Genomic DNA, 26,833 nt, shown 5'->3' on the forward strand with positions numbered 1-26,833 from the left:
ATGAATGAATGAATGAATGAATGAATAATATCATTGTAAATGATTTAAATGTGTTTAATACTGCGCTGGGCTCGGAGGGGAAAATCTAACAGAATAATGATAGGTGTATGTGTTTTTCTTTTCTCCTTCATTTTCTTCAATCAGAAAAAGTATACAAGACTTGTGAACAAAATGGACACTGGTTTGTACATCCTGATAGTAACAGAACGTGGACAAACTTCTCACAGTGTAATGCAAGAGTCAAGTTTAAACTCCAGGTATATTTCAAAAAATATTTATGTTCCTAACTGGGTGTCTGAGTGAGAGACATTTGCAGAGCTTGGCTTGGGGAAAACATATTAAATTGTATTTGTTACTTTTTTTTAGACCAGCGCCAGAAAAAGTCCCTCAAAATGTAATGTTTTAAAATAATGATTTAAGAAGAAGCTTTAGAAGTTGTTAGAGGTCTTAGTTGTAAATCTTTCTATAGAGGGAAGTGTGTGAGAACTCATTCTTCCCCCAAAGCAAGAAGATATATCATTCTTTCAAAAACTAGATTTTCACTAGTGAGTTAGCAAGCGTGTGAATTTGGACTATAATGCTCTGAACTCTTCATTAACATTGCCAAGAGTGTGTGGTTATTTTTTGGTGCTATAGTATTCCATTTGCAGCCAACTGTGGGATTCAGTGTATAATATATTAGCTGTGTCTGCCAGTAGAACGATACTGCACCACCAGTTTCAAACTATCAAACAAAGCCGGCTGGCTAGCTTGGTAGTTTAAATATCTGGCTGTGGAGCCAGACGTTGGGAGTACAGGCAGCCTGTGTCTTCTTGGGCAAGCTGCGCAGTCCCAGGGCACCCCCAGAAGAAGGGAATGTTATACCATTTCTGAGTATTCTCTGCCTAGAAAACCCTGAAAAGGGTCACCCTAAGTCAGAACTGACTTGATGGCACATAATTATTATTAATAAGAAAAAGAGACTTCAGTTGCACCAATAGAAATGTTGCTCTTTTTCTTGTTTAAGTTCATTAATCAATAATTTCATGTTGTGTTTCATTCAAATAGCTGCTCAGAGTGGCCGCATAGACCAGATGGGCGGGATACAAATCAAATCAAATCAAATCAAATCAATCAATCAATCAATCAATCAATCAATCAATCAATCAATAAAATAAGCAAATTATCAGGCGCTCATAGGATCGGCCATTCAACCAGTTCTTCCTTTCCCATGTACAGAAGCGTTTAGGGGAGGGGCCATGGAAATCATCTCTCTCTTATCTTGCTCGGAGGCTTCTGGTTTGTGTTTTGGCTCTATTAAAAAAATTTTTTAAAAAAATCTGTGGGGGACTGAAACAGTTTTTTCTTTTTCATTAGGGGAACACTATAACTGATCTGTTTTAGGTCCAAAAGAAGTAGGATTGCTATGACCTCAGTAGCAGTCTGAGGCTAGAAAGGTCATCAGAGGAGAGGAGGGGATGGGCTCAATGAAATCTGTCCTTTAAAGAGAAGGTTGTTCTAGTGCTCTCTGCAAAAGAAATTTAAGGGTCCTGTGCGTGGTGTAGCAGGCAGAGTGATGGACTAGGACCCAGGAGACTTGGGGTTGATTCCCTAGTTCTTGTCATGGGAACAGACTGTGAGTGGTTGTAGAATTGGTAAAGCCACTGCTTGTGCTGTATACCTCGATTATCTTGAAATTAGGGTTTCTATAAGTCAGCTCTGACTTGATGACACATAACAACAAAAGAAGTTTAAAAGCAGTAACTATTTTTCTGCAGAGGCAAAGTTTTTAGTTGTTACCTGCTCCTCATGTTAAGGTACAACTTCTAGAAATTTAAAGGAAGTATGTAGATGTTAGATGTATGTAGATGTTTTGACTTAAGATTTGTGAGGTTTACAGATTATTTTTGTTTCTCTTTAAGTAGATTAAGCTGTCTGTTACAAACCCGTTTTTTAAAGGAAGGTAGAGATATTTCTCCCTCTGCAGTATATGAATGGACACCTATTGCTTTTGGAGAGTTCATTAAACAAATATTTAAATGAATGTGTTAATAACACTAGTTCAACAAGTTAAATATTTTCACTTTAAATAGTGACATCAACGAGTTCATTTCCCAGTTTGTAACATCTGACTTTAAATAATTTTTAAACTTCATGTTCCAAATTCTAGAAATTTCAAAATATAGACAACCATTTTTTTAAACCTTGCTCCATGTATATTTCCTTCCCGATTCCATTGAACTGCTATTCCAGTGACATTGAAATGCATTTAGACTGAAGCTATATACCTGTTTGCCTAGAGTAAGCACCAAGTATCTGATTTCCTTTTAGTTATGCTTACTTACTTCTGTCCTAGTTATCCTGTTTGTCACCCCTGCTGGAAGCAGGTGTGCTGTGGAGAATGGGCTTTACGAACAAGCAGGGTGAATCAGTAGCTTTTTAGCCATTCTTGTTAAGAAGCAAATGGGGACATTTTTTTCCTTGCTGAAGATAGACCAGAAAGATGTTCAGAGCTTACTAAGCTTTGCAACTGTTTACAGTGGTGCCTCGCATAGCGAGGTTAATCCGTTCCGGATTAACCTTCGCTATGTGAAAACTTCATTAAACGGAAAGCAAAAAGCCATTGGAACGCATAAACTAAGTTCCAATGGCTTCCGTACTCACCGTTCAGCGAAGTTCCTCCATACCGCTGCCATTTTCGCGCCCTCGGTAAGCGGGGCGCAAAACTGGCAGCCATTTTGGAACCGCCGATCAGCTGGGAGGCGGGCTCTTGCAAGGAGTGGCGGCGGCAGCAGGGTGTGTGTGTTCCGGACAGCTTCCAGTGCTTTGCCTGGAAGCCTTCCCGATCCACCCTACCCTGCCCCCACCGCCGCTGAGAGCCTTCCGAGCTCTCAAAGGGGTTCTCTCCAATATCGGAGGGGGGCCCTTTGAGAGCTGGGAAGGCAAAATGTTGGCAGTCGGGCGGTGGCTTCGGGGTCCTTCCAAGGCCGCCGCCCACTGCCGACATTTTCCCCCAGCTCAGCGGCGGGAGCGGTCCTTCAGAGGCTCCCGCCGGTCAGATGGAGGAAAATGGTTGCCTATGGGCAACATCGTAATGCGATTGCAAAATGGATCGCAAAATCCGCATCGGTATGCGGATTAATCGTTAAACAGTGCACTCGTTAAGCGAGGCACCACTTTATTTGTATCTTTTGTCCTCAGTGGATGAGGACTTGCATCAGAAAAATTAGTTAGTTTTCTGAAATAATGGAGAGGAACTGATTACCTCCACAGAAAGAATCCTTTGGCTGTTCCATTCATCCTAAAGTAATTCATTTTTGTCTAACAGCACGTGCACTGGCTAACGAAGAGATTATGCATAGACTGGGAAGAGAGCTAATTAGTTTGCCTTACATCCTGGTTATCCCACCCAAGTTCACATGTGTACTTGATCCTTATATCCACCTTTTCTGTGGAAGATTAAACACATAAGTTGGCCCTATAAGAAACAATTATATCTTAGGGTTGTATCCAGCACTGGACATAAAGGGGCAAAACAATGAGTTTTAGCAGAATCAGATGGGGGCAGCCTCCTTCACTACCACTGCATGCAGCCCCAAAGATAGGTTTTGGGGTCTTAGTCAAATTCTTTGGAGCTAGTCCTGACAAAAGGGCTGCAGGGGAAAAGAGAGGCGAAGACAGTTCCATGTCAACCTCTGATGGAACTTCGGATTCAGACCTCAGATTGCAAAGGGAGTGGAGAACCTTGGGCCAGCCCTACACAGTGTAACTATGTACTAGAATTAGAAGGCAGCTTTGTTGTTTAGTCGTTAAGTTCTGTCTGACTCTTCATGACCCCATGGACCAGAGCATGCCAGGCCCTCCTGTCTTCCGCTGCCTCCCAGAATTGGGTCAAATCCATGTTGGTTGCTTCGATGACACTGTCCAGCCATCTCGTCCTCTGTCGTCCCCTTCTCCTCTTGCCTTCACACTTTCCCAACATCAGGGTCTTTTCCAGGGAGTCTTCTCTTCTCATGAGATGGCCAAAGTACTGGAGCCTCCTCTTCAGGATCTGTCCTTCCAGTGAGCACTCAGGGTTGATTTCCTTTAAAATGGATAGGTTTGTTCTCCTTGCAGTCCAGGGGACTCTCAAGAGTCTCCTCCAGCACCACAGTTCAGAGGCATCAATTCTTCGGCGGTCAGCCTTCTTTATGGTCCAGCTCTCACTTCCATACATCATGACAGGAGAAACCATAGCTTTGACTATGCGGACCTTTGTTGGCAAGGTGATGTCTCTGCTTTTTAAGATGCTGTCGAAGTTTCTCATTGCTTTCCTCCCAAGAAGCAGGGATCTTTTAATTTTGTGGCTGCTGTCCCCATCTGCAGTGATCATGGAGCCCAAGAAAGTAAACTCTGTCACTGCCTCCATATCTTCTATTTGCCAGGAGGTGATGGGACCAGTGGCCATGATCTTAGTTTTTTTGATGTTGAGCTTCAGACCATTTTTTGCACTCTTCTCCTTCACCCTCATTAAGAGATTCTTTAATTCCTCCTCACTTTCTGCCATCAGAGTGGTATCATCTACATATCGGAGGTTGTTGATATTTCTTCCTGCAATCTTAATTCCGGCTTGGGATTCCTCCAGTCCAGCCTTCCGCATGATGTATTCTGCATATAAGTTGAATAAGCTGGGGGACAATATACAGCCTTGTCGTACTCCTTTCCCAATTTTGAACCAATCAGTTGTTCCATATCCAGTTCTAACTGTTGCTTCCTGTCCCACACAGAGGTTTCTCAGGAGATGGATAAGGTGGTCAGGCACTCCCATTTCTTTAAGGACTTGCCATAGTTTGCTGTGGTCCACACAGTCAAAGGCTTTTGAATAGTCAACGAAGCAGAAGTAGATGTTTTTCTGGAACTCTCTGGCTTTCTCCATAATAGAGGGCAGCACTTATATACAAAGTGAAGAGAGATGTGGGGAGGGCGGCACAGATGGCATAGCACCAGTGACCTAGGTCGCTTCTGCTGCAATATTGCCCTTACCCATGTGCAGTTCATGGTCAGAACAGGGACTTCCTCCCTGCCTGCCAATATTTGGAGTGAGGCAGCTCTCCTTCTCTGTGACAGTTCCACATACTGGGACGTGCCACTTTCCAATTGTGGTAGAAATGATTGACAGAGAGAGAAAGTAAAGCCAGTCTGTGGTGCAAATGAATTTGTTCCAGGCATATATTCTATTATTTGCAATTTGTATCACATAATCTCCTCTTGTCTTTGTGTCAGTATTTGTTTACTTCTCCTTCCCCAAAGACATGTCTGGAAAATTAGCAGTTCTGTGTTGATTACAGTTTATTTAGATGTCTTTCATGCACTGCTTTAATATCCTCCCACAATACACATGGATTTTATGAAAGCACCTCAGAAGCATTTTGTTTGCTGAGTGTCTTTCACAGAGGCACAGTGTGAAATGATTCAAGCGGAAAGTCTAAACGTGCTTTTAAAAACAAACAAAGTATTCAGAAAAAGTAGAACTGGTTGTTCTTTTGCTGTGCAAAATGACATTTACACTTCTCAAATTATGAAGAAGTCCCATGACTTCAAAGAGCCATGCTGAAAATAAGCAGAGTTGAACAATGAATTAGTAAATTCTTTGGGATAGATAGATGTCATATGCAGTCTATGGAGAAATATGGTACCTATGGAAGTTTTATGAGGAGGAGAGATAACCCCTAGGATTTGATTGAGCCAATCATTTGCCTTGAACACTTGGCGACTTATAGGTATTTATATATGTAAACAAGTTGGTCTGTAGAAGTTCATCCATGTATTCATTTGCATTATTTTTAAACCAGCCTTCAGGGCATGGTCAAGGTAGCATGCAATAAAAGGTAGCATTTAAACAATACAATAAAACCAAACAAAGAAGGGCTAAAACAGTGGAAGAATGAAACAGATGAAAACATTTAAACAATACAATAAAACCAAACAAAGAAGGGCTAAAACAGTGGAAGAATGGAACAGATGAAAACCAGCCACTGGTCATTGAAATATCTAGCAAAAGAGAAGCATCTTTAGGTTCTATTTTAAATCCTGAAATGAGGGAATTTGGTAGATGGCCACCCTTGAAAGTGTTCTAGTGACAGTATCCACCTTGGTGATTTCTCTTAATGGCAGGCCAAAGGTCAGCCCCCCTGGGATCCATCAAAAGGGCCCAAGAAGATTTCAGAAGGGCCAGGGTGGGAAACTCAAAAGTGGCTAGAAATACTCTTTGAATTTGGAGGTGGGGCGGGAGCAGGATAGAGGTTATTTTGTGTTTTTGTAAGGTGCCCCTAATGTTTCAGAGGATGAACCATCAGTCCTGGAGGCTTCTGATGGCTATAGTGGACTTAATTTTGTCAGAAGAGGATGGGGCCATGGGATGCCGGGATTCTGCATAAATACGTAACAACCACATGTGGCTCTTGAGCTGTATCTTGCCCACTCCTGAGATAGACCAACCTTCCCCTTCCTCATGTTCCCCAAATATTTGTAAGTTGCAACTCCCATTATCCCTGATTGACCTTGCGGCCTGACATGGAGAGTGGCAACTGCAGTCTGGAGCAGCCATTCTCAACCTTTTTTTGTGGGGGAGGGAGCACCACCCTAAACACAATATGAAAGAAATATAGGCTGAGCCAGCGCTGGGTAAATCAAGCCTTATGAGGTGGGGTGTGGAGAATGGTTTCCGGTCTGTGGACCCCGTCAAATGTGCCAGGGTCCCCCAGGTGGGCCATATGGCCCCTGTTGGGAATGGTTGGTATAGAGCAGGCAAGAACCAATATGTTGGGGAAGGATGTTACAGGAACGGAAGTGTTGCTAATGTATGATCACTAATGCTCTGTCTCTTGACCGCCCATATTTTGTTCAGAATATGTGGGGTAGATGGACATTGTGTGTAGTCTTTCTATTTGAATTTTCAGCCCTCTCTCTCTCTCTCTCTCTTTTTATTGCAGACTGCACTCAATATGTATTATCTCACTATCATCGGGCACAGCCTCTCACTCGTTTCACTGTTGATTTCTCTTGGCATATTCTTCTATTTTAAGTAAGTGTTACTATTTAACTGTAATATTTAATATGGCACCCACTTCTTTTGGTTTTAGCCTTTATATGTAAAATGAAAGAAAACCAGGCGAGGAAAGAAGCCCTGAGTCAGTCTTTCCTTTGCTTTGTTCAGGTCTCTGTAATGGAAAAATAACGTTTGGAAACTTAATCCAATTGCTAATCCCAACCAGAGTAGAGTAGATGGACTGAATCAATTTCTGCATTGTGAATCACTACTTATGTAAATCTTATTGAGTCAAAGCATCCATTCCTTGAACTACAGTCCCTCGAATGCCCCAGTCAATGGCCATACTGCCTGTGGGATTCAAGTTAAGAAAGCCCACAGAAGTAACCTTTTCAGGTTTACTGAGCCACTTCCATCACAAATCCAATCAAGCAGTTCTTAATGTACATATAGAACACACCCTGTCTAAAAATCCTTTGAGGATATGCTATCCACTGTGCCAGTCATAAAAAAATCTGAAGCAGTAACATTGAAGAACAATTTACATTGGTTTTTGTTCAGAGAATCATATCTTTGTCTTTTGCCTTCATGTGCAAAGCCTTCACTCTTCCCTTTGTACTACAAGTAGTCACACCAAGAAACATCTGATTAACCTTAGTTTCCTGTTTTGTCTACACCAGACAGCTGTGGCTGAAATTATTCCACACATTAAATAAGAAGCATGCAGCTGATCCCTTCCCCCCTCCCCTTTCTCTTTTTTTTAAAAAAAAACATATAAGGGGACATGCTTTTGATCTAGACTGAGGTCCCAAGATGCAGTAGGAGATATATAAACCTTCCCCCTCCTCAACCACACATTTTCCTTAATTACTATCACAACCACCACACAACGACTAAAAGAAAGAACAGAAAACCTTTACTGGCTCCCTCCCCCTTTCTTAGTAAGAGCAGAGGGGTCAACTTCAGGCAAATAAGAGTTTCAGAGGTGAGGGGGAATTTTGACCTGTTCCCACCCCCATGTGGTAGTCCTGTTCTAGATCAGGTTGTTAGCAAATTGTGTGAGACGCTAAATGGATCTGGAAACATCACCACAAGATCAAACAGTGGCATTACCAGGTGGCATTTCAGAACATAAAGAAGGATTCTGCCAGCCAGAGGCCTTTTCAAAGACCCTTGCAATTGCTGCCAGCACAAAGGCCTCTGTGTCACATGTCCGCCTGATATCATTCGTCCTCTCGGTTCCACGCTCTTCCTTCATCAGTCAGAAAAATCAATGCTCCAGTTTTGCCAGGACAGTGAAAACAGGCCATTACATGCCTGTTCTAGAGAGCATAATTTAACTCACATCCTGTTCTGGTGTTTGTAAAGTGTGTGGAGCCTGTCTGTGTTGGAGTGCATTAACCTCTCACACACACACACGCAATCGCTTTCAACACACAAAAGCAACTGTCTGAAGAGGGGGAGATTGCTGTATTCCCCCCCCCCCAAATAACCCATGTTTTGGAAGTGGCATTAGGCAGGTGTAGGGCCACCTCACTTCCTGTATATTCCATAGGCTTCAGAAATGCCCGAATAGGGCTTTCAGGCTGTAGCAAAAATGTTTAGGTGCTGAGACCCCACTGTCGGTCCTTAAAAGTGGAGTGACAAAAACGCTGACAGAGGAAGTCCTCAAAGGGCTAAAGATGCTTTTGGCTGCTTCAGCAGGCCTATTTATTTTTACTCAATGAATATATCGGAGGCGGCTGGTCTCTTTTCTTCAGTCAGGAGGCAATACTGGTTCAAACACAAAACTGTCTGCAGCTCTCTTTAGAGTAGCTTGACATGAATAAGCTTCCCAGATAATTTGTTATCTTGCAGCACTTGGGTCTTCTCATATCAGGACTGGCCACAAGGATCTGGATATAGTGAGGACAAAAAAAGAAGTCATTGCCAAGTGCTTCCTTTTACAGGCTGCCCTATTTTGTGCTGTTTTGACAAAGCAGAGAATCAACAGGAAATTTTGTGACTGCCTATATGACTTTTTCTTGACTCCCCACGTGTTTCCTTACAGGAGCCTGAGTTGCCAGAGGATCACCTTACACAAAAACCTCTTCTTCTCTTTTGTTTGCAACTCTGTCGTCACAATTATTTGTCTGACAGGAGTTGCCAACAATCAACAGCTCGTTGCGGCTAATCCAGTAAGTGGACGTGACCATAGTTACTTTGTTGTTTCGTAAGAAGCAGCATTTCAGTGGCAGAGGCAGAAAAGGTGCAGCTGGTCTACAGTCTCAGAGGCATGATGTGAGGGTACTCCCGTTTAAATGAGTGGCACTTACCTCTGAGATCATGTGGTTTTGATTCTGCTGTAAGGAAGAGACTGCCTCACCAAGGAAATTCTGTATAACAAAACCGAAACATGCCCATAAAAGGCCTTTGGGACTTCATGCCCCTGACTTTTCCTGATGCTGATGCTGACCAACTAAAGTGGACACTCCCTGTGAACCTGATGGACAATTGATTCTACTTATAAACAAGACAGAAGGGTTAATGTAAGTCTGGTTAGCAAAACTACAGGAAGCAGTTTAGAAGAAATGTGGAAGTGAAATTGGGGACAACAATGGATTAAGACAGTGGTTCCCAACCTTGGTTAACCCAGGTATTCTTGGACTGCAACTCCCAAAAACCCCAGCCAGCACAGCTGGTGGTGAAGACTTCTGCGAATAGCAGTCCAAGAACACCTGGATTACCCAAGGTTGGGAACCACTGGTTTAAGAGATACAAGTGCACCCCGACATCCCCAGCAGTTCCACTCCCATGCTCTGTGTCCATCCATTGCTGGTGATTCCCCGTCATGCACGTCCTATGCATGACATCCCATGAGACCTGTGTGATTGCCAGTAGACAATCACTATTACTCAACTGGTGCAGCTGAAAAAGTGTCAGAGGAATTATCGAAATTATTGTTTACTATGTCCATGTACATTTGCTTCACATTATACCGTTTCCCCAAAAAAAGACCTAACCTGAAAATAAGCCCTAGTATGATTTTTCAGGATGCTTGTAATATAAGCCCTACACCCAAAAGAAACCCCAGTTAAGTGAAACCCCACCCTCCATCACTGTGCAGCAACCAGAAGAAGATGACATGACTGTATTTGAATAAATGTAGATTGTTGTACATGAAGAAAATAAAACATCCCCTGAAAATAAGTCCTAATACGTTTTTGGAGCAAAATTTACTATAAGACCCTGTCTTATTTTCAAGGAAACACGGTATTTGAGTACAGGTGTGGATGCCTTCACATGACTGGGGACTGTTTGCTGGTAGGCTGAAAGCTCTTGTTCCCATGATTTCCTTAATTGTTGAGAAGATACAACACTAGGTTATTTGAATTCTGAACCATTCCATTTATTGGCCAAAATCTTGTTACATAATTTTAAACGCAGAAAGTAATTGATGTAAGCATCAGCAGCTTCTCACTGCTAATTAACAAGTGCACCCTTATATTTTTGTGCACATGCCAATCCAAAGAGTTGTCGTGTACCCAAAAATCCAAGTGGGGAGTTCTTCATTCCCAGCAAGAAGGCACTGCAACTTATGCTGTTTGCCTTCTACAAGTGAAATTATGCAATAGGATTTGGGCCATTATAGCAGGAGTGAGCAATGTGCAGTCTTCCAGATGTCATTGAATTGCAGCTCCTGTCGTCCCTCCACATTTTCAGGGTTAGCAAGGGTTGGTGGGAGTTGCAGTATAATAACACAATTATAGAATTAAGTGTTCTTTTGATGCATTCACTTGCTGTTGCTTGATAGGATCTGGGAAATGTATACGACAACTTTATATACTCCTTGTGTGAGTGAAATAGTACAAGTCTTAATGGGAAAATGCTGCTATCCATGAGTTGCTGGTTGCATTCTTGGGGACACGCCCGATCACACAGTCATGCATGTGCCCAGAAACCCAGCCAGCACCTTGTTAATGAGCAGCAGTTTGTCAACATGATGTACAATTTTTTATCTTACACAAGCATAAATCTGGCAATATTCTGGTTGTTTTATTTGGGGGTGGTGAATTATTGTATTCCTTCCCAGCAATATAAAATTTAAAACAACTATAGGTATCTAGAACAGAGATTCAAAGCATTCATCAAGAAATGTCCCTTGTTTCATGGAAGATTAAATGATATGTTTCAAAGAAAAGAAGAACAGTATTCTGGTGCCAAAATAAAATTTAAACAACATTTCTGAGGAATTTAAAGTCCACATAAAGAATAGTTTTGCATTACTAAACTCAATTGACCATCAACTAGAAAAACTGGATTGAAACCAGACATATTATTAGGGAAGAATGCAAAAAGACACTTACTGTAGTAAAAAGAAAAGAAAGCTTAGATGAATGACAGAAGAAACACTTAAAATTGTTAAAGACAGGTGAGAAGCAAAAATTTAAAAAGTGACACTGTGAAGCCTAACAATGGTGGTTGCGTCATACACTAGATGATAATGTAGTAAGTATACACTAGTGGGGCTCAGAGACAGCAAACCAGATGATAAATGTCTGAATTCTGAATACTTGGACATTAAAAAAATCCAAATTTACATTCATAGCCTTCTGTTAAGACAGTGGAAGTCTATATTGTGTCCATAAATTATTTGTTTGTTTGTTTGTTTGTTTGTTTGATTTATATTCCGCCCATCTGGTCTGGTCGACCACTCTGGGCGGCTTCCAATAAGGTGTATACGATAAAACATAAGAATTTTTACACACAGTCCATAACACATAAATGTCAAGTTGCCTATTTTTCGTTAGTATTGGTTCAACAGTCTCTGATGACACACTCATTTTTTTTAATGGCTGTGATTTTTATCCTGGATAAGTTAGCTTACAGCAGACGTCTTTGCATGTTTATTCAGAAATATTCAATGGAACCTACTCTCCAGTACGTTTCCACAGACATTACAGCCTCATGGATAGAGCACCCTCTGCTCTGCTTCTGCAACCTGTTTGTCCAGAAGTTTAGAGAGGTCCTCTTGAAGAATGTGGTTTGGTGCTTGAGAGTATTTGCAGAGAAAGCATTAGCCCAAATTGGGGTTGAAGTCAAAGAGACATTACCTAAAAAATATACATTGGAGGAAAGTTCCCGATCCCTCCTTGATTCCATCCAGAGAGGCCTTTTGGAAAACTGAGATGCAGAGTGGAGGAAGAATTTCTTTATGTTAACTGACATATATGGTGTTGATATAGCACCTGGGAGGGGAACCAAAATAATTCAGATTTTTTTTACATCTAAATTGTTCTTAAATCAATTAAAATGCAGCTTTTTTTTTTCATTGTCTGTGACATAGGAAGAGATGTGGTTTGAACCTGGGATAAAGCCTATGGTATCTTTTCCTCACAGGTTGGATGCAAAGTGGCTCACTTCCTACAGCTGTATCTGTTGGTGTGCAACTACTTTTGGATGCTCTGTGAAGGCGTTTACCTGCACACTCTCATTGTGGTGGCAGTATTTGCGGAAAAACAGCACTTAATGTGGTACTACCTTCTTGGTTGGGGTAGGCTCATTTCCTTCCTTTTATTGTCTTCACCTTCGTTTTTTATTCCCTTTATTCCTTTTTATGGTCTTCCAGTCAGGTATATAAATGTCTGTTTGAGGACAGTAGGCTTACGGGAATTTGGACTAAGGAGAATTTGGATAAACTTCATTAAACGGAGCACATAAGCAGATGGTAATCACAGAAGCTTTACTCCCATAACTAAAGAATCAAAGAAGCAATAAATTATGTCTTGCTTATTTGCCCCTTTGTTTCAACTGGAGAATAAACTTTTGCCACAGCTTTGGAGTGTGTGAGGTAACAACCAATCTTATCTTGGCTAAAAGAGACAGGCTTTGAGTCAAGCCAGGAAATGATTCCTCCTTGATATAGAGAAAATAGCATTTGATTATGAAAAAGGCAATAAAGGGTAATTATTCATTGTTTCTGATCTTAGAGGTGTTTATACAGGGATTACTGTTTGTTTTCAAAGACGTCTGTCCAGTCCTAGGGTAGGAGGTTGATCCACTGTTTATTTTCTCAGCAGTTCCTTTTGACTTGCTTGTTCGAACAGCTGGGGGAACATTACTTGTGATGAAACAACTCGAGTGCAGAACAGTATGTAAGGCAGGGAGACATTCATTTCTGATGTAGGCGGACATTTTACCGCACTTAGGTTTTTATGGTTCTTTGCTCATTTGCTTATTAAAACAAATTAGACCTACTTGGATTCCCTTATCCCTCTGAGAAAAAACACTGGTGAATCCAATCCACAAAAAGAGATATGTTCAACCTGGATGTTGGTTGGTTGGTTATTCCTTTCTGCATTTTGCTACCTCAGAATGCAGGGGAAAACCACATTATTGGTCATAAAGCAAATTCCCAAATCCGTATTGTGCTAATATCTTTATTAGGCCAACTAAAAAGGTATGTAATTCTTTGTACGGACTTTTGGGATAATATATCTCCTTGTCAGGCACAGTGTCTGGCAAAAAGCAGAAATACATGAAAAGTTTAATTTTAAAGCCTTGTAGTCCTCATACTGTCTCAAGCAGTAGTAAAGAATTAACAGCAGAAATTCAAATAGAGTTAATTAAGAATTAAGAAAGGGACGTGGTGGCGCTGCAGGCTAAACTGCAGAAGCCTGTGCTGCAGGGTCAGAAGCCCAAGCAGTCGTAAGATCGAATCCATGTGACGGAGTGAGCTCCCGTTGCTTTGTCCCAGCTCCTGCCAACCTAGCGGTTCGAAAGCATGCAAATGCAAGTAGATAAATAGGGACCACCTCAGTGGGAAGGTAACAGCGTTCCGTGTCTAAGTCGCTCTGGCCATGTGACCATGGAAGATTGTCTTCGGACAAAACTCTGGCTCTATGGCTTGGAAATGGGGATGAGCACCGCCCCCTAGAGTCGAACACGACTGGACAAAAATTTCAAGGGGAACCTTTACCTTTACCTTTAAGAATTACCTTTCACCATGAATGGCCCCCTAACTTTACTGGGGCAAGAAAGGCCATAAAAAAGGTGACTTTTCATTCTGACAATACAAGTAACCTCCTTCTGTTTCTATCCAATATAACACCCAGAGTCCCATTTGCAGAAAGAGAGCAGAAAGACATAAGCAGTGGCCCATAGTTATAGCTCCTTACCTGGACAAAGGATATGAGGGGTATTCCTGCTGGACCAGCACAGATTACCTTGCTGTTTCCTCTCACCAGTCTCCACAACACACCTGGAAATACAGAAGACCCTCTTGTCATCAAAGCAATCTAGGAAATGAGATGTGGGGATGGACTAAGCAACAGAGGTGTACCTCTTTGCTCATTGCATTCTCACAACTCTCTTATGAAGGAAAAGGCATTAAAGGGTTCGTTAGTCATTGTTTCTCATCTTGGAAGTGTTTACATAGGCCATTTGTTTTGTGGAAAAGAACAATTGTTTTATGAAAATGGAAAAAAAAGTTTTTTTTCCTCCCATTGAGGAGAACATTTTTACTTTTTATGTACCGAATTTGCACAAGTATGTTTCTGTGTCAAAAAAAGAAAGAAAGAAAAAGCCACCTATTTACCAACCAATCTTTGTACAGTATTTGGTACACAAAACTTCTTTTTGTGCAAATTGAAAGGGCTTTGTTTTGAATGTGAAAAGGGGGAGGGGTTCCATAAAATCACTTTTTGCTCCTATGGCTGTAAAAAGATGGGGGAAAAAGAGCCTTGATCATTTCAGTGGAGTGTCTTAATGTCCTGAGATATCTTCACGGATGAGAAAAATTGCAAGTATTCATTTCATTCTTACAGAGCAATAAAATAGAATAGACACTCAGCTCTGCCTGACTTTCTTGGCGCAGGATTGAACTTAACCCACAGAATTAGATGGCCAGTCCATGCCGTTCAGTTTAAAGATGGTGATACATCGACCTTATCCATATTTGTTTCCAGGTCATTTCTAGTTCATTACCATCATGTGCATAAATTTGAGCCAACGTTCCGAGAGTCCTACATCAGTAAATTCGAAGTGCCTACAAATCCTGTGATTGCTTAGGCTGGAACCATGCTCTTTTATGTAGCATAGAACTCTGAAGCACAGATGTACCATAGTTGTCACATGAGGTGTTTCTACTCCAATTGGTCATCTTGAACAGTGGAGCACACTGGTCCATGATCAGAGACATGGCATTTTGGGCATGGTCAAAAACTGAGGGGGAGCTACCATGGGCAAATTGTCACATGAATTATCTCTTACCTTTTAAAAAACCCAGTGAATAAAATTTAGCACATCTATCTTTAAATAGGTGACATAGCATGCCTTCTATAGTTTGAGATCCATTTTTGTATACATGCTGAGTGTGTAACTTCTTGCAATCACGTGCCATATCTAGAAGCTTTAAAAACAAATTTGGCAGCTTTAATTTATGCATTTCCATGTATTTAGGCATTTTATGTCGTTTTTATTAGAGTCATCAAGACTTAATGAGAGAGAGCCTCGTGGCGCAGTGGTTAAACCGCTGTACTGCAGCCAAAACTGTGCTCACGACCTGGGCTTCAATCCCAGGTAGCGGCTCAAGGTTGACTCAGCCTTCGATCCTTCCGAGTTCGGTAAAATGAGTACCCAGCTTGCTTGGGGGGGGGGCAATGTGTAGCCTGCATAATTAAATTGTAAACCGCCCAGAGAATGCTTGAAACGCCATGGGGCAGCATATAAGCAGCTCACTTTGCTTTAATCTAGCTTGGATTTATAGCTGAAAAATGTCGGTGTTGTTAAAATATTCTGCTTTGTGTTAAATCATTCCTTTTCTATAAGGTTGATTTTAGTGTTCCATTGTTCCAGTTAGTCACGTATAATGAGAAATCCTCCTAAACAATTTAACTGTGTATACGAGTTTGTGTAGGTGTTAATCCTAGTGTTGGAAACTGACCTGCAGCAAATTTATACAACCAATGCTAAATCTTATTCTTCCGTGTTATTTTAGAGTAAGGATGCAATGAATACTCATGAGTTTCCACATCCTCAATGAGTAAGGATGCTGAAAACATTGTCAGCCATTGCAAGGTTTTTTTCCACCTGCAGAAGAGTGTAAAGAACAACCCTTTCTAAAGCATTAGTGGCATCAGCAAAAAGTGGAGTGTGATGTTTTGTGGTTCTTGTGTTTTTGTTTTGGGGTGGTTTTTTGGGGGGGGTTGAGGTTTGGGGGGGTGTTTGTTCATTTGCATTTTGTAATTTACACAAACTAGAGGTTTTACACAAAATATGATTTGTTTTTTCCGAAAAGGTTCCAACATGCTAAACCGCACAAAACCTCTCATAACGCCGTCAAAAATGGAAGTAAACTTTTGAAATTTTTTCTTTGCATCCACAAAACAAAATAAGCTGGTACTTACATGTTTATTTTGAGTGTACAGTATTTAAAAAAACTAAAATGTCAGCAATAAATCAGGATGGGACTGTTTGGCAACCTAACCTCCATTTCATAAAGTTTCTTCTGCAGCAAAACCAATACTTAATATATAGTCTACCAATCACTGCCTCGATATTTGAATTTGTTATTGCTTTCACAGACTCTAGCAGCTCCCAGTAAAATCTTTGGCTTCTATCTTTACTGCCTGACATCCATAACATTATAGTTCTGTTCTGCAGGGAAGAACTATGGGCGTCAAATTTCAGATCAGATTTCTTCCACCTGTTTTTATAGCCACATGTGTGGAATCTAAATCCAGCCTGAAGCTAGATGAAAGGAGCCCATCAAGATTCAGACATGTCCTAAGTTTGAGTTTAGAGGTGGCCAATTCAGTTTTATTTTGGAATTGATGAAAATGTGATCCAGCTACTAGTGAAACCTAAAAGCAATGAGCTTTTTTCAGGCAGAAAAAAAGAATACTTTTAAACCCATCCTCAAGGCCTTATATCAGTCTCTATTGAGTAAGAATTGACTGGTGTTGTAATTCACAGCCTGTCATATGTTGCATCTCACCAAGTGCTACATCAAAGCATTTGCATCCTACCATGATTTAAGAAAAGAGATACTCTTTCTCCAGAAGGACATAGGTTATTGGTACTGTGTTACGTTATTCTGTTTCTAAATTGTGGCAAGTTTTAATAGGCAGGGAAGACAGGTGATTAGGAGAAATACTGAGGCCAGCATCCTGTTGGTGATTTCCATATGCACAACTTAAACTGTGCAACTTGCTGCAGCAAATTACTACTAACAAGGCATGGGTCACATTATTGAGGTATGTACCCAATTGTCCTGCAGTCATGTGCCTAGCAATGAGGCCAGCCTCATTAGCAACAAGTTGCCACAATAAGTAATTTAACTTATGTACATGTAAATCACATACAGTATACTGGCCTGAGTGTCCAAAGTTGTTATTAACATGCCAGACAAATTGCAGGTGGATATTCCGTGGCAGGTGGGGTAGGAGGTTGGAGGTTGCCTGCCAGTCTCATGGATGGAGGTGATGAATTCTTAGTCATTGTTATGAGAACCTGGCATCCTTTCTAGACCAGTAGTTCCCAAACCCCCGGTCCATGGCCCGGTGCCGGTCCATGGCCTGAACTGGACCGGGCTGCAGAGAGAGAGACCCCACCCCCACATGTGCTTCCCCCCTGCACAGCCCATTTGCGCCTGCACGTGAGCGCTGTGCTGCCCTGTGCACATGCGCAAGAGCACATACCTGCACAAGTGCTGTACTGCCCTTTGCACATACGCGTGAGTGTGCACCCGCAAGAGAGAGAGAGAGCACTCCTTCACACATGAGCACAAGCACAGGGGGGTGTCCCGCCTTCCCCAGACAGTCCACGGGGCTAAAAAGTTTGGGGACCGCTGTTCTAGACAACTTCCATATTTCACTAGTAATGCACATATCATTGGCTGAAAATCATTGGATTGGATTGAAAGCGTGAGTTTTTTTGTGTAGCATTAAGGTTTTGGATATTTCACATCTTCAGCAGCCATCCCATCATTACTAGGATAACCAAACTAGGGTGTCCTCAGGCCATATGGGTTTGTGTAAGAGGGACATTAAAACAGCTGTGGGTGTGAGCATGTGTTCATGCTCTTTTTTTATGGATTGCCTTCCAGTAAAGCACTTAAATGTTTGCCTTAACTCCATGTACTCATTAGCCTCACTGTGAAATCTGGAATAATTCATGTCCTTCACAATAATCATTTCAATTTAGTGGATTTTCAGGCCCAAAAGTTCCTTTGAGTCACAAAGTTAGCTGAAACAGACTTATTCAATCAAGTGCCATTTGTTGAATAAGAGAATTAGTGGTGCCAAAACTGAAGCTTGAACAAATCGTGGCTTTTAATTCATTTTTTTAAAGGGGGGGGGGGGAGAGAGAGAAAGGTTTTGTTGTTTTCCTAATAAGATCCAGAAGGATGACTGTAGACCCAGGAAGAACAAAGGTCTCATTCTATCTTAACAGATATATTAAGGTTAACAGATATATTAAGAGGTATTCTTTCAGGATGTGAGATGGTCACCTTGAAGACATTTCAGGTATCTGGCAAAGTCCATGCAGGTTTAGAGCATGATAGGTTTGCCAGACATTCTATAGTTCCTATCAAACATTTAAGGTCTTTTTTTCATGTTTTTCATTTAGTGTCCCCTTTGGTATTGTCCTCATCTCTAGACATGGGCAACAGGCTTATATCTGCCAAATGGAAATGTATTTTCCTTTGACAAGTGGGATAATATAATCTGCAATAATCTGAAAATTCTAAATCAAGTGGCCATTTTTTCCAAATTAGAAATAATTCCCCTGCTACAGTGGAATTGGGGCTTCTGGCACATATTCATGCAGTGATCTTGGTCCACCTCTTTTTGGCTGTAAGCTGTTCTGCGTTCTTAGAAACCATTGTCAAAATTTTTCTACCCTTATCTGTTTTATGATAGGCTGTGTTTAGATAGTGGGGGTTTCCTAGAAGATGTACAGCAAGCACAAAGTTCATTACTTGCAGAACATCTGAATTGACTCCTTTTCAAGGGCACTTTAACATACAGACCTCTGCTCTAACCACGGAAGGTGCAGGCTGGGTGATGATGTGTCTAGCCATTTTATTTCATTGTTCCGTTGGGTTACTTCTGCACAATTTATGTTTTCCATGGAAAAGTCACTTCCCTAGCTTATGGTATCAAGGACGCTCTTAGTTTATACTTGGGATAGTTTAAGGCTTACATGTGCGGCAAATATTTGTGTCTCTGTTAGAAATCTTGGTACTTGAAAATGTGAATATTCATTCCTGGGCTATTTCTGCATTGTTTTACTGTGATTTAAGTACTGCATTTAAGGTAAATAATGTATCTGTAAGAAGTTTTCCAATGGAAACATTTCATTCCACTATTTAAAAAAGGGAACATAGTGTGACAAACCCAGACCTACTGGGATATGTCACACAGTTACACTAAGCTGCCACCAACCATTCCCTTTAAGAAGTCACACAGACCAGGGATGGATTTTTAAACAATAAAAGAATAAGGTTTATTTTAAATACAAACAGGGTAAATAAAACAATCAGGTGAATAAATAAAGTAACGTGGCTTAGTTTCACTCATACACACACACAGTTTGGTTCACCTAGAACCTTAACTTAAAGCACAGACCCTGAACCTATCAGTTCTGGCTAACCAACAGACACCTGAACCTATCAGGTTGGTACTCTGACACACAGTAGTACCCTGTCTGACACACAGACTCCCACAACAGCTTCTTCTTCCCAGCTGCTGCTTCGTCACAACCCAGTGTCTCCCAGTGTCTCTCTTCACCACACAGGCATCACATTTATATACAGTACAGCCCCTCCTCCTGATGTCCCGCCTTCCACTCCCCATAGGATGGAACTTTCCCTCCAAACCCATGACAGACAGGTAACATCAGTGCTGTATGTAACACCTCCCCTCTTTAAAAGTTGTTTTGTAGGGGGAAAGCTAAAAGTGCTTTTCACCAAAAAACAACCTGAATAAAATACACAACAACAGTTATACATACCATATAATACATACTTATACTTACATTCTAAGTTAAACCATAGCAACTATGCAGTTTAAACATTTACCATATACATTACATCAATTTACCTTTATTCATACAAACCAATTCAAAGAACAGGTACATTAACTTTTTGTTCACCAATATATACACATAGAGTCCATGTTCTTTCGCCGTCTTCAATCTTCAGGTCTTCTTGATAAGGCGTCAGCAACACAGTTCACTGACCCTCTGACCACCTTCACTTCAAAGTCATAGTCCTGTAGGTTTAAAGCCCACCTCATAAGTTTGCTATTGTGGCTTTTCATTGTCTTTAACCATTGCAATGGTGAATGGTCAGTACACAGAACAAAATGTCTTCCCCAGATGTAAGGCTTGGCCTTCTGGATCGCGTAGACTATGGCCAAACACTCCTTCTCCACGGTTGCCAAATGTCTCTCACCTTTTTGAAGTTTCCTACTCAGGTAGGATACTGGATGCTGGTCACCATTCTCATCCTCCTGGCACAGAACTGCTCCTACCCCGCTGTTAGACGCATCGGTGTAGATGATGAACTCCCGGTCGAAGTCTGGAGCACGCAGGACAGGATAGTTGATTAACGCCTCCTTCAACCTCTGGAACGCCGCCTCACAGTCGCTGGTCCACGGGATGCGGTCATCAGCCTTCTTCCTCGTCAGATCGGTCAGCGGAGCCGCAATCTCGCTAAACCTCGGGATGAACTTTCTGTAGTAGCCCACCAACCCAAGAAATGATTTGACTTTTCTCTTGGTGTTGGGTCTAGGCCAATCACGAACAGCTTCTATTTTGGCCTCCAGGGGTTTTATCATTCCTCCCCCTACCATGTGACCCAAGTATTTGATTTCTGGGCTACCCAGCTGACACTTGCTGGCCTTTACTGTTAGCCCTGCTGCACTTAACCTCTGCAGCACTAACTCCAGGTGTATCAGGTGATCTTCCCAGGTATTACTGAAGATCCCTATGTCGTCAATGTAGGCCACTGTAAAGTCACTGAGCCCTGCCAAGGTCTGGTCCATCAGCCTTTGGAATGTGGCTGGTGCATTTCTGAGACCAAAGCTCAGGACTCGAAACTCATAGAGACCAAAAGGGCTGCAAAAGGCAGTCTTTTCTTGATCCCTGGGATCAATTCTTAATTGCCAATATCCCTTTACCAGGTCCAATGATGAGATGAACCGACAACCCCCTATGGTTTCGATCAGGTTGTCTAGCCTGGGCATTGGGTAGGCATCAGGAGTGGTTACACGGTTTAATTTCCTGTAATCGACACAAAACCTAATGCTCCCATCAGGCTTGTCCACAAGGACTATCGGAGAGGACCAAGGACTAGAAGAGGGGACGATTATGTTCTCCCTCAGCATTTCGTCCAGCTCCTTCCGCACCTTGTCCCTGTAGGGTCCCGTTACTCGGTATGGGGATACTGCCTGTGGGGGTGCATCCCCTGTGTGGATCCGATGCATCACTCCCTTCACTATCCCCGGCTTGTTGGAAAACACCTGTTGATATTTACTAAGCAGCATTTTTAGTTCTTGCTGCTGGTCTTGGGTGAGTGCAGGACTGATCTTTACCTCCTCTGGGTTGTATTTTACTTCCCCTCTACCCTCCCAGAAGGGCAATTCAGCTTCCTCACTCTCAGCTGCTTTTATAGCAAATAGAACCCTCTGTTCCCCTCTGTAGTAGGGTTTTAGGGCATTCACATGAACCACCCTCCTTGCTTGGTTCTCCTCCTGCTCTATTAGGTAGTTCAGGTCTGACATCTTGGAAATGACCCTATATGGTCCTGCCCATTTGAGCTGCAGTTTATTCTCTCTGCAGGGCCTAAGCCAAAGCACTTCCTCCCCTGGGTCAAAGTGCCTCTCTCTAGCTTTGTGGTCATACCATGTTTTCTGTCTGACCTTCTGAGCTTGCAGGTTTTCTGCTGCCAGCTCTAGATTTCTCCTTATGTCATTCATCAAGGTGTCTATGTATGTCACAACGTCTTGTGGGTCATCCTGGGTGATCTGCTCCCAATCTTGCTTGATCAAATCAAGGGGCCCTTTCACCCCTAAGTGTGCAGCAGACATGTCAGAGTGACCCCTTTGTAAGATCATGGGGCGATACTTTTCAGGTACCACCAGCTGACTTCTGATCCCATCTCCCCCTTTTGAGATATTCCTCAGGGTCTCTCTATATAAAATCCCCTTTTCCTCCAGAAATCTCACTGGGGTTTCAGGTGTTAGCTGAGCGTCAGTCACCTGTTCAAAACACTTTTGGAGAGTGGCGTCTGCCTTTTGCTCCTGTCCAAATCTGCTGTCTGTGGTTAAGGTTTCCACCACAGCTTCTGAACTCCCCTCTGCTTCCGTCTCTGGCTCATCATTACCCCCCTGAACTGTCCCCGTGGTGGCTTGTGAGCGTGTAATCACTAGCACCCGTTTCACATGTTCAGCCAGGTCATTTCCCACGAGCACGGCTGCTGGCAGAGTAGATGAAATCGCTAGCCGCCAAACGCCCCTCCAGCCTTGAAAGTTGACAGGTACCTCAGCTACTGGCAGAGAGATTACCTGCCCCTCAATCCCTGCCACCTTCATGCTCTCATTTGGGATTATAAACTCCCGAGGAATAATATCTGGATGGCACAGGGTTACCTGGGAACAAGTGTCCCGCAGCCCCCTATACTGACGGTCAAGTATTCCTACGTCCACCCCGGCTGTCTCAAACAACTGAGAATCTGTTTTTATCAGCAAGCAGCGCTTTACCTCTATAAGAGGACCATTTTCCTCAGCCTGCTCAGCAGAGGTAGCTGTTCCAGACTGAGTAGCCATGGCAACAGGCTCCCTCAGTGACACTGAGCCTTGCTCTTTCTGGACACAGAACACAGCTTTTGGCTTGGTCCCACTAGAATTCTGAGGCACCATTCCTTTTAGCTGCTTTAATTTCTCACACTCTGAGATTAGATGACCCTTTCCCTGACAAAAATAACATTTTCTGGTGTATTTTGATTCTCTCTCATCTTGTTTTGGTTTTCCCTCCAAAATCTGAGGTCTTAGTTTCATGTCTGAGGGCTTCCCTTCACCATGGGCCCCTCCCCCTTGCTGGCTTTTCCCTGGTCCCTGAGAGTACTTGCTGTAGGTTTCTTTGGATTTACCTACAGATTTCCCCTCACCCAAGGGCTTTCTTATTTGGGAAATAAAATCCGCGATCTCTGCGGCTGCTGCCACAGATTTTGGTTTCCTTTCCCTCACCTGGAATTTCAATTCCCCATGCAGGACTGAATAGAACTGTTCCAGTGCTATCAAATCTTTAAGCTGCTCATAGGTCTCTATCCCCTCCTGCGATAGCCATTTCTCAAGCAGCCTCACCAATTGGGCCCCCACTTGGGTAAAAGTCTGTTCTGGTTTTTTTGTGAGGGACCTGAATCTTTGTCTCAGCTGCTCTGCATTTATTCCATGTCTGGCAAACACCAGTTTTTTAAACTCTGCAAAATCTTTCATCAGTTCCTCAGGCATCTCGGCATAAACCTCAGCCAGGCTACCACTGATTAAAGACCGCATGATGGTCATCTTCTCAGTTTCCCTCACTGAGAAGTCCACAAACGCTCTCTCCACTAAGGAAAAGAACACCTCAGGACAATCTCCCTTGTGGTACACAGGGAATTTCTTCAGGTCAGCCTTAGACAATTGGCCTCCCTCCGAATCCCTATTATTATTATTGTTCTGGTTCATCAGTTCCAATTTTTTTAATTCAAACGCCATTTTCTCCCTCTGCAATTCCCTCTCCATTTCCATTCTCTCTCTCTCTAATCTTTCTTCTTTTTCCAACTGCCTCATCCTCAATTCATGCTGTTGGGCTATGAGCAATTTTCTGAGCTCTGGGTTCTGCTCTCCTGTGCTGTCACCTTGCACTGAGCCAAATTCATCCTCAGAACCTTGGTCAATCTGGGGGTCTTTCACTTCACTCATGTCTGCTACTTGGCTTCGAGTCAAGGGCATAATCCCCCCTCAGAACAGGCTGCTTTAAAAAGTCAAGCCTCAAAATAAAACGACCACTTTTTTCCTTCTTGCCTCAGAACCAGCTCTCCCCAGAGATTGCTGCTGTTCTTCAGCACTAACTTGCAACAGTATCGAGTCAGAGCCTACCCCCCTCTGCTGGGCCTCTCAGCTGGCAAGCTAGCTCGCTGTTGCTACGCAGTTTTGCCTCAGCTTTTTCCCGCCAAAACTAGGCTGCCTCAGAGCACCTTAATCTAAGTCTCCCCAGTTGGCACGTTCTTCTACTAGCGCACCTCCCCGTGAGGTACACCTAGAAGATTACCTACGCGCCTCAGACTGTCCCTGACTAGACCCCCCTTGCTCTGGGCACACTTGCCAAGGCTTTGCTGGACCACTGGACAACTGGACCAGTCGTATCCCACACGCTGGACACCAATCAATGTGACAAACCCAGACCTACTGGGATATGTCACACAGTTACACTAAGCTGCCACCAACCATTCCCTTTAAGAAGTCACACAGACCAGGGATGGATTTTTAAACAATAAAAGAATAAGGTTTATTTTAAATACAAACAGGGTAAATAAAACAATCAGGTGAATAAATAAAGTAACGTGGCTTAGTTTCACTCATACACACACACAGTTTGGTTCACCTAGAACCTTAACTTAAAGCACAGACCCTGAACCTATCAGTTCTGGCTAACCAACAGACACCTGAACCTATCAGGTTGGTACTCTGACACACAGTAGTACCCTGTCTGACACACAGACTCCCACAACAGCTTCTTCTTCCCAGCTGCTGCTTCGTCACAACCCAGTGTCTCCCAGTGTCTCTCTTCACCACACAGGCATCACATTTATATACAGTACAGCCCCTCCTCCTGATGTCCCGCCTTCCACTCCCCATAGGATGGAACTTTCCCTCCAAACCCATGACAGACAGGTAACATCAGTGCTGTATGTAACACATAGGTCCCACCAAAGGTATACAAGCAAGACAAGAGGCACAAGAAAAGAGGGAACATGGCCTGTGGCTACACTGGCTGAGGATTCAGGGAATTTTAGGTCCTAAAAGTAACTCTCCCAAACTTTGATCAGAACAAGGGGATGTTTTGTCAGCAAGATCACCTTCCTTGGCTCCTCCACCTGCCTTGGACAGAAGTGCTTGGACTGAACCATTCATTTTACTTCCCCTGGCCGGTGGCTGAGGCTAGAATGCGCTTCCCGTTGTGGGTGGGTGGTTGGTTGGTTGGTTGGTTGGTTGGTTGGTTGGTTGGTTGGTTGGTTGGTTGGTTGGTTGGTTGGTTGGTTGGGTTTTTTGCAGTCTGAAGCTGACTGGCAGTTAGGAGATGAGTTCCTTTGGACAGAGAGGAAGAAATAAGCTTCTTGAGTCATGGTCTGGCCAAGAGATGGGGCCTAGCTTTTCTTCCCTTGCCATGATGCTGCCCGTTGTCGATGAGGGGGATGCAGCACTTCAGGAGACCGTGTTTCCATCATGGCTGAGGCCACAGTCTTGCTGTCCTTGGTTTTACAGTCACAGAATGTAGAAATCTTAGTAAAGAGCATGTCCTTTCCTGTTTACAGGATTCCCACTCATTCCTGCCTGCATACACGCTGTAGCGAGAAGCATATATTTCAATGACAAGTAAGTTGTAACAAAATTCATTCTGCCAAGGTGTCACAATTTTTGATATATCTATAGTTCTATCTATATAGAAGGGCAGACTAATTTCCTTCCTTAAATCTGATTTTTTTTCTCTTCTGCAGCTGCTGGATCCGTTCAGACACTCATCTATTGTACATTGTCCATGGTCCAATTTGTGCTGCTCTCTTGGTAGGAGCTTTTAAATAAGAACATATTGCATTGTTCTGCTTGCCCATTTCAAAAGCAAATAACAGATAGCTGACAACAGATCCCCCATGCATGCTTATTTGGACTAAAGCTCCTGTACCCATGGAGTGTTGACCACCAGGGGTAACCTAATGTCTCCAGTGGCTTGAGGCAGTAGTAAATTCTTTGCTCTAGCCTCTTTATGCAACCCCACCCAGCGCCTGTCTGCCTATACAGTGCATTACTCACAGCCCCCTGTGCCATGTGGCCTCTGCCCTCCTTCTTGTCTCCTTATTCACTTTGTGGGGTTCTTCCTGCTGGCCTGAGGTGCCATTGTGTTGGTCCTTCACCCTTCAGTAATAGGCACAGAGGGAAAGGAAGAGAAGGGAAAGCAAACAAAACAGAAGAGCCACTATCACTGCGGGAGAGGGCGGGAGGCTAAGGGTGGTAGGGGAATCAGAAAGAGAGGCACAATGGGCTATAAAGGGGGAAAGGTAAGCTGCTGTGAATGGGGAAATCCGTTCCAATTGTCAGTAGGGCAGAATTTGCTGCCCTTCTACCTCCTCACATTCTACTGCCTGAGACAACCACTTCATTGCCCTGATTGTTTGGCCAGCCGTGGCCCCGGTTAAGTCTGCTCCATGAGATAATAACCTAAGAAGTTATGATTCAGATTGAAACATTTAGTATATGACACAATCATTTATTTTGTCCAGGTTCTATCAAAAACACAGGCTGGTGACGTCGTGATAAGTAAGCCAAGGGCACAAACTCTGTTGCTGAGCCCCTGTTCACACCCCGCCTGTAAAGAGAAGTCAAAGAAAAATCCAAAAATAATGGGCTTGCACCCTCACCAATCTGTTAGCATAGATTGATAACACTGGTGTTTGGAAAAGTGTTTTTTTTTTAAGGCAGTTAGATGATTCTAGATTTTATAGTCCAGAAAAGAAATTCCCCAAGCTCTAAATAAGGCACTAGATATAGTCCAGACAGATAACTTCCTTGCCTATTTCTGCAT

At 42.8% G+C, this 26,833-nt stretch overlaps 1 protein-coding gene across 1 annotated transcript in view; it reads left to right on the forward strand.

Annotated features, from left to right (window-relative positions):
* Positions 1-26,833, forward strand: part of CALCRL (calcitonin receptor like receptor) — a 102,810-nt gene that overhangs the window by 64,011 nt on the left and 11,966 nt on the right. The window contains exons 5-10 of the mRNA XM_072981269.2: positions 145-257; positions 6,951-7,042; positions 9,057-9,183; positions 12,386-12,539; positions 25,569-25,629; positions 25,752-25,818. Coding sequence (XP_072837370.2) covers positions 145-257; positions 6,951-7,042; positions 9,057-9,183; positions 12,386-12,539; positions 25,569-25,629; positions 25,752-25,818 — 614 coding nt within the window. The remainder of the gene's footprint in view (positions 1-144; positions 258-6,950; positions 7,043-9,056; positions 9,184-12,385; positions 12,540-25,568; positions 25,630-25,751; positions 25,819-26,833) is intronic.

Source organism: Pogona vitticeps, chromosome 1, assembly GCF_051106095.1.
Source record: "Pogona vitticeps strain Pit_001003342236 chromosome 1, PviZW2.1, whole genome shotgun sequence".
NCBI classification, from domain to species: domain Eukaryota; kingdom Metazoa; phylum Chordata; class Lepidosauria; order Squamata; family Agamidae; genus Pogona; species Pogona vitticeps.